Source organism: Pelodiscus sinensis, chromosome 3 (genome assembly GCF_049634645.1).
Source record: "Pelodiscus sinensis isolate JC-2024 chromosome 3, ASM4963464v1, whole genome shotgun sequence".
Classification (NCBI taxonomy): Eukaryota; Metazoa; Chordata; order Testudines; family Trionychidae; genus Pelodiscus; species Pelodiscus sinensis.
The window spans coordinates 178,238,401-178,254,181 of NC_134713.1; the positions used below are offsets into that span (position 1 = coordinate 178,238,401).

The 15,781-nt window shown below is 50.2% G+C and overlaps 1 protein-coding gene across 1 annotated transcript; it reads right to left on the reverse strand.

Moving 5' to 3' along the window:
- Positions 1-8,047: 8,047 nt before the first annotated feature.
- On the reverse strand, positions 8,048-10,676 carry LOC142828063 (uncharacterized). Its single transcript, XM_075925511.1, has 2 exons — positions 9,742-10,676; positions 8,048-8,722 (listed from the first exon to the last, which is right to left on the reverse strand). The coding sequence occupies exons 1-2, from the start codon at positions 10,262-10,264 to the stop codon at positions 8,109-8,111; spliced, it is 1,137 nt and encodes a 378-aa protein (XP_075781626.1). The 5' UTR covers positions 10,265-10,676; the 3' UTR covers positions 8,048-8,108.
- Between the last annotated feature and the right edge of the window lie 5,105 nt (positions 10,677-15,781).

Genomic DNA, 15,781 nt, shown 5'->3' on the forward strand with positions numbered 1-15,781 from the left:
GCATTTGATTAAGCCTCATTGAAGTTAATAGGATTTCAAGATGTGCTTATAGTTTAGCACATGCTTAAATGCTTTGGTAAATCAAGACCTGTAAAAACTATACAGTGTTAAGTAGTTGTGACAAATATGAGGGGAAATTACCCATTGAATTTGACTTAACATAAGAACTGATATTAGTTGGGAGTTTTAAAACAAGGCTGAACAAAACACTAGCAATATACTATAAGTAAATTTATTCTTCATTGTCAGCGAGATGAATTTTTCCATATTTAATCATTATGATTCCGAAAATATTCCAACAAGAGGCCAAAGTTACTTCATTTTTGCAAATATGGGCCCCAGCACTGGGAACCAAAGGACTGATGGTTGCAAAGAATCTAATTCTTTCAAGGATTCTTTAGATGTTTGTTGCTGGGAAAAGATTTGTTTCAGTGATAGTATGTGTTGCTGTATTATTTGTCTTGTGATTATCATAAAAAGATGTAGTATTGTGCAAAAATACGGTTTGTCTGAAGTAGAGCCCGTCAAAAAACAGTAAAAAAATTTACATACATATGATTGAGAATCACAGAATTGAGTTCAGTTTGCTTAGACTTGTGATGTTATGTTATTTATAATGACTCTGTTTTCATTCAGATGTTTGGTTCCCATAAAAAATTCACAGATTTTATCCCAAATAAATTATTTATCTGAAAAGTCATGATGAAAGTTTGTAATTCATCATTTACCCAGTTAAATCTTGCATTCATTTAGTTAAAGAGCAGAGACAATATTTTGTGACTTGGGTGACAAAGTACACAATATAAATACCCGACACTCAAAGGGAATAGTTCTTAAACAGCTACTAGAGTGGGAAATACTCATCAAAACTTTTCAGTAAACATTTACCTTCACTGAATATGTTTTAAAAAATTGGGATTAATTTGAAAACCATTCAGTAACTAAAAAAAGGTCAACATGGAAGTAAAATGTAATAAAATAATTTTATGGAAGACAGAAAGGTAGAAATGTAACATTAATCTCCCTGTATTAGTAGCTCCAACATAAAGTTACAAACAGAAAATAGAATGAACAATTAAAATAATGCAAAATTATAAACATTGTTACTTCTGAACTTAATCAGAACCCAGTATCATCTTGCTGATCTTTCTCAAGTGCCCTTTTCTTTTTAGCTGTATTTAATGTAATGCAAGAACTAAAAACAAGGACAAGAGACAGCAGCATGTGACCAGAAAGCCCTCTTCAAAGCAGGGGGGGGGGCATTAATATTTGATGGGGGGGGCACTAAGATTTTGAAAAGTGGTCAAAGACTGCACTTTTCTGTGGAGGGGGTGCAGGGTCTAGGTTGGAGGCTGGGTGCAGAAGGGCGCATGGGGTAAGGGACTATGGTGCAGGAAACAGTGTGGAATCTGGGAGGGTATTTGGAGGGAGCAGGGGGTTGTGACCTCAGGAGATTGGAGTGTACGGTTAGGAGTGTGGGTGCAGGAGAGGTTTCTGGCTTGGCTGGGGGAGGGGTATAAGAGGGGGTACAGGGTCTGGGAGAGAGTTGTCACCTGGGGCAAGGGGTGCAGACGGTTTGGATGGTGATCTGCGGGAGGGAGTTTGGATGCCAGAGGCAGGCACTGGCTGGGAGGAGTTTACCTAAGTGTCTCGTAGCCAGCAGGCTGACGCACCCTCAATGCAGGCTGGGCTCCCTGCCTGCTGCAGCCCCACCCCTCTTGAAAATACAAGCTGCTCCCTCCACATGGCTCTCAATTCTGGGTGGGAGAGGAGGTTGCGCTGCCCCAGTCTCTCAGGCCAATCTCTCAGCTCCGATTGGCTGGCTATTTCCAGCCAATAGGAGCTGAGAGATTGACTGAGGTCAGTTCTTATTGGCCAGTGGTTTCTGGCCAATAGGAGCTGAGGATTGGGCTGGAGGCGGAGAGATCGCGAGAAGCCTCCCTCTCCCTGCAGAGCAAAGAACCGCAGGGACTGTGTTTTAAACCCTGGCAGCTGCATGTGCCTCAGGGCACCAGCAGGGTGGGCTGCGAGCTGGGATCCGGTGGCTAGGCGGCCCAGATCTGGCCCCCCAGCTGTATTTTGGCCAGCCCTTCTATAAGGGAATGTCTATGCTAGTAAATTATTTTGAAACAAGTAAAATCGACATCATAACTCCTGATTTAACAAAATTGAAATAGCGTGTCTGCACTACGGGAAAGCATCAAAATTAATGAGTTATTCTGAAATAGCATGTCCACACTGATTGGAGCCTGGCTCAGACTTAGAGCCCCCAGAAGCACCCTGTTAAGGGCACCAGGAGGGCAGGTACTTCTTGTGGCTGCTTGGTCAGGCAAGCTGTGACACGTGCTTTCAGGGGCTCCTCTCTATGGCCGCCTCTCACACGCCACTCCTCCACTGCCTCCCACCTCATGGGAAATAAAAAGGATGCAGTGGGCATGTGCCTTCTCATGCTCTGGTTGCCGTTGCAAATGCCTCAGCACTCACAGCATGGAGCCAGAGCTGCTTCAAAGCAGTGCCAGGCTTACAGGCCTCATGCTGTGCCTCATGGTGCAGTACTTGTAGACTGCCCACATGTTGCTTCAGCAGGACGAGGATCAGGACCTGCAGGATGGACCCTAGTGTGGCCCGCAGGTCCTGCTCACCCAGGTCTTGCTGCTACTGCCGCTGTACATGCCCCTCAATCCCCTGGACTCCACAGAATGCCGCTTCACCTCTGACTGGGGGGACCTCATCATGCAGAGATGTGACAACCAGAACTGGCTGCAGAACTTCTGCATGCGGAAGGCCACCTTCCTCGAGCTCTGCAAGTGGCTCGCCCCTGACCAGGTGACAGAACTCCTGCACGTGACTCAGCATTCCCAAGTAGCATAGCCATCGCCTTCTGGAAGCTAACCATGCCTGACTGCTACCACTTTGTCAGTGTGGGCAAACAACAGCCAGAGCTGTGCTCCTGCAGGTAGTGAAGGCCATCAATGGAGTGTCATCATTCTGGAGAACGTGAACAGCATCGTGGATGGCTTTACCACCATAGGTTCCCCAACTGTGTGGCGGGGGACATAGATGGCACACACAACCCCATCCTGTCCCCCAACTACTGGGCTTCGGACAACATCAACAAAAAGGGGAACCTCTCCTTGGTGCTGCAGATCCTTATGGATCACAAGGGAAGCGTCACCAACATCAACATCAGGTGGTAGGGAAAGGCACATAACGACCGCATCTTCCAGAACTCCTGCCTGTTCCGAAAGATGCATGCCAGCACTTTTTCCCCCCAACCACACCATCAAAGTGGACATGCCCATCATCATCCTGAGTGACACAGTCTACCCTTTGCTCCTCTGGCTCATGAAGCCATATATAATCTGGACCCCAGCAAGGAGCATTTCAACTCCAGGATGAGCAGGTGCCGCATGATGGTGGAATGTGTGTTTGACCCCTTGAAGGGAAGTCTCCTCACCCTCTGGACCTCAGTGAATGCATCATCCCCTTCATGGTGGCAGCCTCTATCAGATAGAGGCAGAAAAGGGGGGGGGGAAGTGGGTGTACTTGAAAGAGGCAGCTTCGCACAGCTGAGCCCAGGATCAGCTGTGCAGCACTGCTGCTATGAAACGCTGAGTCCCCAGCTGCTCCTGCGTTCTGGGCTGAAGTGCTGCACAGTGCCCAGGATCAGCTGGGGAATCCACAGCTTCTCCTGGGTTCCACAGAAATGCTGCTCTGGAACCTGGAATCAGCTGGGGAGCACCCAGCTTCTCCTGGGTTCCAGGCATGCAGCACCCCACAGCTGAGCCCAAGATCAGCTGAGCAGCACTGCCCTCTTTGAAATGCCGAGGCCCCGTTGAATACTGCCTTAGCATTTCAAAGAGGCAGCGCTGCACAGCTGATCCCGGGAGCCCAGGGTCAGCTGGGTACTCCTCTGCTGATCCTGGGTTCCATGGAAATGCCACACTGGAGCCCGAGATCTGCTGAGTCCTCTGGCCTGAGTAGGCCAAGAGAGGAGCGTGCAGCCCCTGGCAGCCCATTACCTGCCCTCATCTGTATGTAGGGAAAGTTATAGAACTCACCTGAAGTGCCTTCCCCAGGTTTGTCCGAAGCCTCAGAGACATCCTGGGGGGAGGGAAGGGACAGCTCCAGGGTGAGGAGCAGGTTCTGGCTGGTGGGCATGGTCACCTGGCTTGCTTCCTCCTCCTTCTCCTCTTCCTCAACATTGGCTGCCACTCCACCCTCCTGGAGGCTGACACCAGGCATGTCCTGGCTGGACTCCACAACAATGGTGGGGGACGTGACCGATCCCCACCCCCTCCCCTGTATGGCATCTAGCTGGTCATAATAACGGAAGCTGTGCAGTGCTGCCCCGGAGCATCTGCTTTGCTCACTGGCCTTGTGATAGGCCTGCCAGAGCTCTTTTATTTTCATCTAGTACTGGTCAAGTGTCTGGGCGTGGCCTTACTTGGTCAGGCTGGCAGCAATCCCAGCCATAGAACTCTGCATTTCTCTTTCTGGTGTGGAGTTCCTGGAGGTTGGTCTCCTTCCCTCAGACCTCGATGAAGTCCAGGGTCTCTGCACTAGTCCAGGCTGCAGGTCTCCTGCATCCCTGGCCAGGTGCAGCCAAGGGAGCAGAAGGAATGTTGGCAGCTGTGGGAGGCTCTGAGGGAGCATTGGAGTCAATCATGGCTACCTCGCTTGCTGCTGTGTTGCATAGGGCTCTCACAACTCTCCATGTGGCACAAGCCCTTCTCCTGCTGCCAGGAGTTTTAAGCTCCACAGGAGAAGGGGAGCAGTGGAGATGCCAGGTAGGCCAGAGCAGCCAGAGCTGCAGCTGAGAGGCACCTCTGGAGGCCAGTTATTTCAAATTAACATCACTGGAGCATTCACACTAACGCTATTTCAAAATAACTATTTCAGATTTCATGTAGCGTTGTTCCCCAAGGAAAGCAGGAGTACGGACTTCAAAATAACCAGTCCGTTTTTTCAAAATAATGGGCTTGGTAGTGTGGATGCTCTGCTTATAAATTTGACCTAGTCTAGATGAGGGCCAAAGCTCCAGTTTATAAAACTCTACCCTAGTTAATTCTGAAGAGTCTAAAGCATTTTTAAATGGAATGTAATTAAATAATATTAAAAGAGTGTTTTGACATTCTGGGGCTACGTCTACACTGGCATGAATTTCCGGAAATGCTTAAAACGGAATACATTCCGTTTTCAGCTTTTCCGGAAAAGGAGCGTCTACATTGGCCACGGAGTTTCCGCGATAACGATGCGCTTTTCCGGAAAAGCGCGTCTACATTGGCGGCGCGCTTTTCCGGAAAAGCAAAAAGCCCGGAACCATTTTGAAAAGGGCAAAGGCCACCAGACCTTTCCGGGGGCGGGGCCGGAGCTCCGTCCAGACGCGTGGTTAAAGGGGTCTCGCCGGGCAGCCGTTTGTCTCGTGCTCCCATGCCTTGTGACCTCTGCCAGAGACTGGCACCCTTCACAGGGTCGGTGGTTGCCCTGTGAGTTTTGGGGACACCACCCTTTGGCCCCCCACCAGCTTTTCCTGGCATTTTATTTTTTCTGCTCTGCACTGTCTGCTATGGAGCCGTGGGTGGCCATGTACCTGCTCGGGCCCCTGTTAGACCTGTACAGGTGCCTGGAGCTTGTGCTGCAGGCTGGTACCCTGGTGTTCATGTACCAGGAGGCAGAGATTGCCTTGGACTCCCTCACCAGGGAGGTCCTGGCAACCGCGTGGCATCAGCACCCAACGATAGACCGGCCCATTTGGACTTTGGAAACGAGCACCGACTGGTGGGACCGTGTGGTCCTCGGACGATGGGACGACTACCAGTGGATCCGGAATTTCCGAATGAGAAAGCGGACCTTTTTGATGCTGTGCACCTGGCTGACCCCCGCGCTGCAGAGAACCGCCACCCGGCTGCGGGCACCCATCCCCGTCAACAAGAGGGTTGCCATCGCGCTGTGGAAGCTGGCCACACCGGACAGCTACCGCTCGGTGGCACACCAGTTCGGGGTGGGAAGATCCACCGTTGGTGTTATCGTCATCCAGGTAAGTCCCAGGGGGAGTGAGATGGGGGGAGGGTGCTCCACTCCAGGCCCAGGGACACCCAAGACTCCAGGCTGGGTCGCTCAGGGGTTTCGACCGTCCCTCCCTTGCACCGGCCCACTGGTGGGGGGGGGCGTGGGGTGAGGGGGGCCCTGGGTGTGTGTGTGTGTGTGTGTACAGAGGGAATCAAGGCGGGGACCCAAGGGAGCGCACACTCACCCCTGGCTGTATGTAATGTGTTCCCTTGTGTTTCTCTGCACCCTTCTGCAGGTCGTCCACGCCATCAACGACGTCCTGCTGCCAAGAATCATCCGCCTGCGCGACGTCGATGAGACCATGGCTGGCTTCGCTGCCCTCGGGTTCCCCAACTGCGGGGGAGCCCTGGACGCCACCCACATCGCCATCCGGGCCCCGGAGCATCGAGCAGCCCACTTTATGAACAGAAAGGGGTACTGCTCCATCGTCCTGCAAGCCCTCGTGGATCACCGGGGTCGCTTCCTGGACATCTACGGCGGCTGGTCCGGCCGGGCACACGACGCCCGCATCCTCCGGAACTCTGGACTGTTTCAGAGGTTGGAGGCGGGCACCTACTTCCCCCGGCGGGACTTGACTGTCGGGAATGTGCCGATGCCCATCTGCATCGTCGGGGATGCGGCCTACCCCCTGATGCCCTGGCTCATGCGGCCCTACACGGGGCAGCCGGACCAGAACCGGGCCCGGTTCAACGACCGCCTCAACCGGGCCCGAAACCCAGTGGAGCTGGCGTTTGGACGGTTAAAAGCCCGCTTCCGTTGTTTGCTCACCCGTCTCGACATGGGTGAGCAGAATGCAACGGAAGTGCTGGCCGCGTGCTGCGTGCTCCACAATATTGTGGAGCGCAGTGGGGAGGCCTTCCTCCCTGCATGGGTGGCAGCTGAGGCACAGACCTTGGACCAGCCCGACACAGCTGCCATCCGCCAGGCGCGCCAGGAGGCGGTGCGCATTAGAGAGGCCCTGGTGGACATGTTTGCCCAAGCCCCGTAGCAGGGTCGCTTGGGTCACCCCAGAGTACTCCGTCCCAGCTCCTACCCTTCCCCACCTCCTCCCCTTACCTCCCCCCCCCCCATAGTATAGTAAAGCATCGGGTCACAGCACATCGCGGCCGTCATCGAGTCTGTTCGTCGGGTGCGTCGGGTGTAGTTAGGGTTTTTCTTTTAAGTTAGGCTAGGGTTTAGGCCACCATCGCCGTCCTGAGGAACAGCCAACAGGATTTGGGACTTGTGTGGAAGGCTTACATCAGTGCCATCTTCAATGGATCTCCTGGCTGTTCCTCTCCTGAGGCCCGGAAGGCCCAAAGGACTGACATGGCCAGCAACACCACAGTCATCCGTCGAGGGATCTCCTGGCTGTTCCTCTCCTGAGACCCGGAAGGACCAAAGGACTGACATGGCCAGCAACTCCACAGTCATCCGTCGAGGGATCTCCTGGCTGTTCCTCTCCTGAGGCCCGGAAGGACCAAAGGATCGAGGTGGCCAGCAACACCACAATCATCCGTCGAGGGATCTCCTGGCTGTTCCTCTGCTGAGGCCCGGAAGGACCAAAGGATCGAGGTGGCCAGCAACACCACAATCGTCCTCCCTGCGCCTAACTTATGTTTTTGAATCTGTACTGTACTGCATATTGTAACCATTTTTTTCTGCTTGTTTGTTGCTATGTAAATATAGTTTCTGGTTTACATCTTTACTGAAAAGTCTCAGTATTTCTTTATGCGCCGCGAACCAATGACCACTGAAAAAGCCCCCCCTCCCCCCTCCCGGTGATAGAGTCATGAATTTGTTGTCCACAGTTGTAACCCTCTTAAATTGAAGTGGCTAATTGGCATCTCACATAATTTCTGTACAGTTACTAGAGGAACACAATAACCACACAAGATTGAAATGAAAACAGAACTTTTTATTTACAAAGGAGGGGGGGGGGAGCTTTAACTGCGAGAAGGACGGGGGGGACCTTTAACTGTGAGAAGGAGGGGGGGGACCTTTAACTGCGAGAAGGACGGGGGGGACCTTTAACTGCGAGAAGGAGGGAGGGGCAGTTACTGGGACGGGTGGCCCCTGCGAGCGCCCCTCTGGGGGCGGACCTGCCCACGCTGGGCAGACCGCGTTGGGGCAGCCTGCACGCTGAGGTGCCCACGAGTAGGAGCACGAGTAGGAGCACGAGTAGGAGCACGAGTAGGAGCACGGTCTTCAGGGTCAGGAGCAGGAGCATGAGCAGGGTCAGGGTCAGGAGCATGAGCAGGGTCAGGGTCAGGAGCATGAGCACGGTCAGGGTCAGGAGCATGAGCAGGAGCAGGGAGAGGAGCAGGAGCTGGGAGAGGAGCAGGGATAGGAGGGGGCATGGGCTGTGCTCCCGGAGGGATGGCGGGGGCATGCGGTCCGGCCATGCCATAGTGGATGGCATGTATTAAATGTGCCGTGAGGGTGCCCATTGTGGCACGCATCTCGCGGCATTCCTCCAGGAACGCAGCCCATCCCTCCTGCCGCCACTCCTGGTCCCCCTGCACACGCTCCGCAATGGAGGTCTGGATCCCCTCCACCGCGGTGACATGACGCCGAAGCAGCTGGTCCCGGTGTCGGAGCCTGGTCCTCCGGGCTTGGGCAGCTGGGGGTGCCGCTGCTGCTGGAGTCGCTGGTCTGGTGCTGGGTCCCGCTGCAGGGAAGAGAAGAAAGGACGGGTCAGTCAGGCAGGCCATCCACTGTCCCCACACTTCCATGCCCTCCACCCCAGAGCCCCAGGTGACCGCACAGTTGTGGCTTGGGCCCACTCAGTTCCCCTCCTGCTCCCGGGGGGTGTTGTATGTTGGCAAGAAGGACCACCCCTGGGAGTAGGGTCCTCCCTGCAGTATTGTAAGCACCAGTCTGTATCCTGGCTCCGTGCAGGGCAGGAGGGTGCTTGTGCTGCGTTCACCTGTGGAACTCCCTGCTGGTGGACACTGTGAAAAGCTTAGGGCTAATCACTGGTGTTTGACAGGGAGCGAGATGCATCCCCACGCAGTGCCTGGGAGCACACCTGTCAGTGGCGGTCTGGGCTCTCAGATCCCATTGCGTGCGATATCTCCTGGTCAGAACCAGAAAGGGTGACTGGGTGGGGGGATGTCCCATCCTTGCAGCAAAACTCAGGGGCCCATCTCCCTCCCACTATCCCTCCCGCAAGCCTGGTAGCCCAGGGACAGGTGTGGCCACAGTGGGGACTTCCCTCGGGGAACCTGCCAAGGCACTGGGAGCAGGTGAGCGGCTCGGTGGCGGTCCACGGTCACAGGACTGTGACGCTGCACTTATCCCAGGAGCAGCTGGCTGTGCCTCACAACCAGGCCTGGGACAGTGTGCCATTCCCTGTGCTGCACCCCTTGGTGGAGCAGCAGGCTCTGGGCTGAGTCCCTCGGGCCCTGGCCGGTTCCAGCCGGCATCCACCCTTCCCCCTGATCCCGCTGAAATGTGTGTGAGAAGCACGGTCCCAGCCGTGCCCGCAGCTGCCTGCCACGGACACCTGCCGCTCAGTCACCAGGCTGCACGTGGTTGCACGTGCTGCTAACTGCCGCATGCTATGCAGCGTGCAGCTCACGTGGCCTGAGTGACATGCTCTCCCCTTCCCCCCTCCGGACACTTGGGTCTCGCTCCCCCCCGCCCTCCGCCCCCCGCCCTTTGGGAGTGTAACCTTCAAAGACTCACCAGTGGGTTCCTCCCCGGCCACAGAGGAGCTGCTGGAGGGGGCCTGCTGGGTGGCAACGCTGGCCTCCTCTCCCGAAGCGCCGCCGCTCTCGTCTTCCTCCTCCGGTTCGGTGGGACGAATGATCGGGGGGTGCTGGCAGGTGTCAACGGGGACAGCTGGGCCTTGCGGGGCTGGCTCGCCCAAAAATGAGTTCAGCCGCTCAAAATAGGGGCAGGCATCAGGCCCTGCTCCCCTCCCCTCCGTGGCCCGCACGTACCCCAGCCGCAACTCCTTAACCTTCGAGCGGACCTGCTCGCAGTTGCGGCTGGGGTGCCCTTGCTGGGCGAGGTTCCGGGCCATCCGGGTGTACAGCTCAGCATTCCGGCGGCGGGACTGGAGGTCATGGAGACCCTCCTCCTCCTCCCACAGGTCCAGGAGGGCCTCCAGCTCCCTGGGGGTCCAGGATGGGGCCCTGCGCTTCCGGCCCCTGGGGGCTTCCTCCTCTGCCCCGGGTGACGGTGGCTGACCACCTCGAGCTGCCATGCCTCCGCTGAGGTGGCTGGGCAGCACACTTGCCACGTCGCAGAGCTGGGAAGGGAGGTCTCTGGGGGCCTCCTGCCACGTGCGGCCAGTAGTGTGCGTGCTCTTTAAGCCCTCGGGTAATGCGGAAGTCCGTGGCTTCTACGGGGTCTCCCGCCGTCCAAACCGCTTTTTTACGTTTCTTCTGCTTTTCCGGAAAAGCTGTCTACACTGGCCCTTTTCCGGAAAAGCTTTTCCGGAAAAAGGACTTATGCCCGAGCGGGAGCATCGTACGGTTTCCGGAATAGCGGCTGATTTTGTACAGTACAGCATCGTTGCTTTTCCGGAAATTCAAGGGCCAGTGTAGACAGCTCGCGGCTTATTCCGGAAAAGCGGCTGATTCTCCGGAATAAGTGGCCCAGTGTAGACACACCCTGGGAGTTTAATGTTGGTTTTTTTTAATGAAGCCCAGAATCAATTAGAAACATCTCTCTCAAAAGCCACACTATTCAGGCTTCATCAGGACAGACTATAACTACTATTTAAGACTTAGACAAAAAATATAAAAGGTAAGCCCTGTTTTTTTAAGTAAGCAGTTTTGTTTTCTTGGGCCCTGATTCTCTAGATGATGTGATCAGATGTCCACAACTCAAGCACTGTAGAGAGTATAGGCCTTAAGGAACTAGATATAGCTCCATGATCCTTCACCATCTTGTCCCGGTGGAAATTAGAGCACTAAGGGGCCTGTTCTAGCTTTCATCCAGAGTCTAATTCAGAAAAGATCAGGCATAGTGGAGCTCAATTCCACTGTATTTTCACACTACAGCTGGGAGAGGTTGTATATGTCCCTTGGCTGGGGGACAGATGGACACACAGACAAATTCTCTAAAATATATAGTAACAAGCTGTCCCTTTCTCTGTTCCTCCCCCAACTGGCCAATGGGGTTATAGCTGTCCCAATCCTGATCTCTGTACCCTTACTGCCCATCCAGTGGTTATTCTGCAGTATAACTGTCCCTCCTGCCAGACACCTCCCTTTCCATTATATGAGAAACAGTCAAATTCCAGACACATCCCATTGTTCTGGTACAACCACATCTTTACCTGGTTTTAAGTTACAATAAGCGGAAGCTTAGGAGGAGTTATTGAACAAGCACATTCGCAGATGGACGGACAGACACACATTTCTAAAATATATAGTAAAGAGGATGTAAGAGGTTGTATATGTCCCTTGGCTGGGGGACAGATGGACACACAGACAAATTCTCTAAAATATATAGTAACAAGCTGTCCCTTTCTCTGTTCCTCCCCCAACTGGCCAATGGGGTTATAGCTGTCCCAATCCTGATCTCTGTACCCTTACTGCCCATCCAGTGGTTATTCTGCAGTATAACTGTCCCTCCTGCCAGACACCTCCCTTTCCATTATATGAGAAACAGTCAAATTCCAGGCACATCCCATTGTTCTGGTACAACCACATCTTTACCTGGTTTTAAGTTACAATAAGCGGAAGCTTAGGAGGAGTTATTGAACAAGCACATTCGCAGATGGACGGACAGACACACATTTCTAAAATATATAGTAAAGAGGATGTAAGAGTTATCAGCAACAAAAGTAAGCACATTGATAAATTAGCTGACAATCTCGTCTGTCCTAAAGTTCACTATAATCTTATTATATTTTTAGCATTTTAGAATTTCTAATACTTTGGTTTATGGGGTTCTGCCAACCTACATTTATCTATGCAGATGTATGCAAAAGGATGTTGGCACCTAAAAATCCCTTTTATTTGTCAGATGACCCACTGTGAAGTGGCTGCTGTATGAACACTGATGTATCCATACACATTAGCTTCTTGACATAAAGAAGACAGGAGCTCTAAAGCCCAATTTACTGCTTTGTGAATTATATAAATGTTCTCTTAACAGACACTGGCAATTCAGGAAGACCAGGCCCATCCATATGTTGTACTGATTTGAAAGGCTCAAGAGTATGCAGTTAATCCCTTTCAAACTTTGTATAACACAACGTCTTGGAGATCTTCCAAAGTGCCAGCTGAAAGTTGCCTGTCAGAATCCATGGGTGTGTGGTGTTCTGAGAGTCCAAAAGAAGATATTAGACCAAAATCTGACCTCACACAAGTGTAAAGCAATCTTATTTCAACTAATTTTAATGGAGATGTTTGGGTTTACAGCAGTGTATCAAATTCTGACAAACTGTATCATCAGTTTTGGATCTTATACTGAATTCACTATGGTTTTGTCCCTATGTGTGTCTAAATGAATATGATAATTCTGTATCAGATACTTGAATCCTTTCCAATATATGTAATCACATTGCACCAAACAGTTACACATTTGTGTACTTGCCTGGAAATATTGCTACAGCTACTAAACAAGATTAGACATATGTGGCATCTGATGAGATTAAGGAAATGCTACAAAACCTTCCTCTTCGACAAAACCTTTCCTCCATAAGAAGAGTAAACTCACAACATTAAGACCTATTTCTTCTGTACCCTTGACCCCTAAAACACCAAACCCAAGCTAATAATTCAAGCAAACAAACCAAAATCCTCTGCAGAATTCTTTTAACTCAGAAAAGAAAAGAATAAGATAATAAGTGAAGTTGACTAGAGACTTCTCTATTGCCAATTGATTTTATGTGGAAAGTAAAATTAGATGATGTGGTGACAGGTAGCAATATAAATCCTTAAGGTACATAGGTTATTGTAACATTTATTCTTTAAACCTACAATTTTATATTGCACATGGACTTTTGTACACAAAACATTGATTGCAAACACTCATGTTGGAATTGTCTTTATGCAAAGGTATCTGCATATCTCCTATGTGTACATAGGTACTGATCATTTTGCATTTGCACTTTTGCATATGCATTTTTAAATCTAAACATTTAATTTAAAATAACTGCAGTGTGGAATGTATTGCTTATTAGTTTACCTACAATGACTACCAAACTTTTGAATACCATTTTCTAATCACTGGAAAAAAAGGAGCAAAATATAAGAGGAATTTTTACAGGTGAGGAAAAGTAACTGATTCTGTGAAAGTTCAAAAATCATGAGTAGCATTTGTCCAGAGTATAATCAAAGCAACTGAATCAGAGTTGGAGACATCATTTGAATTGGCAGAAAGTATATGAATCAGAGAACTTTTTTTTAGAAAGTTAATAGTATTACATTTTAAAGCTCAAGAGCACAAATCATATTACATAATTCAGGTTCATGGTCAGACAGATCAATATGAAATTGAAGTAAGCTATTTTACCATACAGAAATTTTACTGATACTGTGCTAAAATATAATTCTGTGATTAGCTAGGTTATGGTGACCTTAAAATTATAGTGGTAAATCATTGTGAATCAATGTTGTCAAAGTAATACAAATTATTATATAAAAATACAGTGTTTGATGTGGGCAAAAGGAATGACCAGCATGTAGCAAGAACATAGGGTCATAGGAATGAGCAGCAGTTCACATTTTTAAGGTTTTCTTTATACCCATGAGAGCTAGAAACCAGTAACTAACTGATATACTAACCAGTTAGATCCTGGAGCATCAATGTGGCACTGACTATATTAATTTGTGAACTTCATGATAGAGTAAAATAACTATATTTTTAAAATGTAAATATGGGCTGATATGTGAAAGAGACCCAGATTTTGGATGGGAAATCTTCAAATTCTGGTGGTTAAAAAATAAAAAGGTGTGTGTGACGGGGCGGACAGGCCCCGCACTAACGAGCAGGAGATAGCTCAGGCCCAGCTGGCAGAGAAGGCCCCGCCCCTCCGACCCTGCTGGGCATGCTCCCAACAGCGGCCGGGTATAAAGGCAGGAGGAGCCCAGCAGGCGGGGAGGCCCCAGGGAGAAGGAGGAGACCAGGCCGGACCGGAGTTCTTGCAGTTGCTGGGTCCAGAGTCGTCGCCCGCGCTGAACCGGGACACGGAGAAAGCAGCCGCCGGCCCAGAGTGCCCCGACAGGTACTGCCTGAGAGGCGAAGGGGCCCGGGGGGGACCAGGGCGTGGTAGGAAGCAGCCCAGGGCAAGGGATACAAAGTTTGGCTCGGCGTGTATCGGCCGGATCCCCCGCCGAGCCGGCAGGAGCCATAGACCCTGCCTAAAGGGCCCTGGGCTGGGACCCGGTGGAGAGGGAGGGCCCGGGTCCCCCTACCACCCGTTTTCCCCTTCCCTGGACAAACAAACCCCGGGCCAGGGGAGGCTTCGCGGAGCAACTAGGCCTCTGCTACCGTATATGCCCTGATAGAAGGGCCGAGACTTTTGTGGTGGGACGGTGCTACCGTATATGCCCTGATAGAAGGGCCGAGACTTTTGTGGTGGGACGGTGCTACCGTATATGCCCTGGTAGAAGGGCCGAGACTTTTGTGTTGGGACTTTGTTACCATATATGCCCTGATAGAAGGGCCGAGACTTTCGTGTTGAGACTCTGCTACCGTGCATACCCTAATAGAAGGGCCGGGGCCTGGGCCTAGGGACTCTGGAGTACCGTATAGGCCCGGTCGGAGGGGGCCGAGCCCCTAGACGGGGGCGTACCCCTTGACAGTGTGACACTGCAAGATGGTATTTTAAAGTGCCATTTTAATTAAACTCATGAACTATTTAACAGATTTACTTGAAAATACTTAGAAAATTCAGCCTTTACTCACAGATTCTATTCTATAAATCTGGGGAAGATGCACTGTATTTTCACACTAAACAAAGAGGTAAAATCCCTACTTTAAGTAGAAATATTCCATATAAACTTCAGAGTTGAATATGATTAAAGTGTTAGTAATATAGTATGTTTTATACATGTTTATAAATGAGCTAGAGCATTTGTGTCCACTACCTTTTAAATCCAATAGATGTGGTATTATAACTGTATATTACAATAAAAAATTTTTTCACAATATTGAAACTAAAGTCCTTTTTATTTATAACTTTATAATAGTTTCAAGTAATTAAGGAGGAATAGGAGCCTAGACTGTAAAAGTAGAGACCATGTACAGAAATTAGACAAAATACAAATACATAATACAATATAAAAGGAAACATAAACAATTAAGAGGAGGATTTTACTAGAGGAAAAACAATTTTGTATTGTAAAGCCCTAAATGAATAAAATAAAGTCTTGAATGTGAAGATGATTAAAAAGACAAAATCATTAGCTAAAGATATTTACTAAGTTTAGAATCTTTCATTTTGATTATCATTTTAATTAGATGGACACTGGGGGGGATGAAAATGAAAGCCTGCATCATCTACTTACTCTTTAAATTGCATTCCACCTTAATTTTCTGCTCTTCAGTTCTTAATTTTCTCTATTTTTGTTCTAAGTAATCCGGTTATCAGACTAAAGTGATTTTCTTTCAGCCAGGTTTAACATTCAGTATTTAAGTCTGTGAACCAAAAGTTCAGCCTACTGCTTCAATTTTTATTCTTTCAATAGCAGAAACTCTCCAGGTAACTTTTCCAGTCCTTTGTCTATACAGCAGGGTGCTTTATGTACACATGACAGTTATG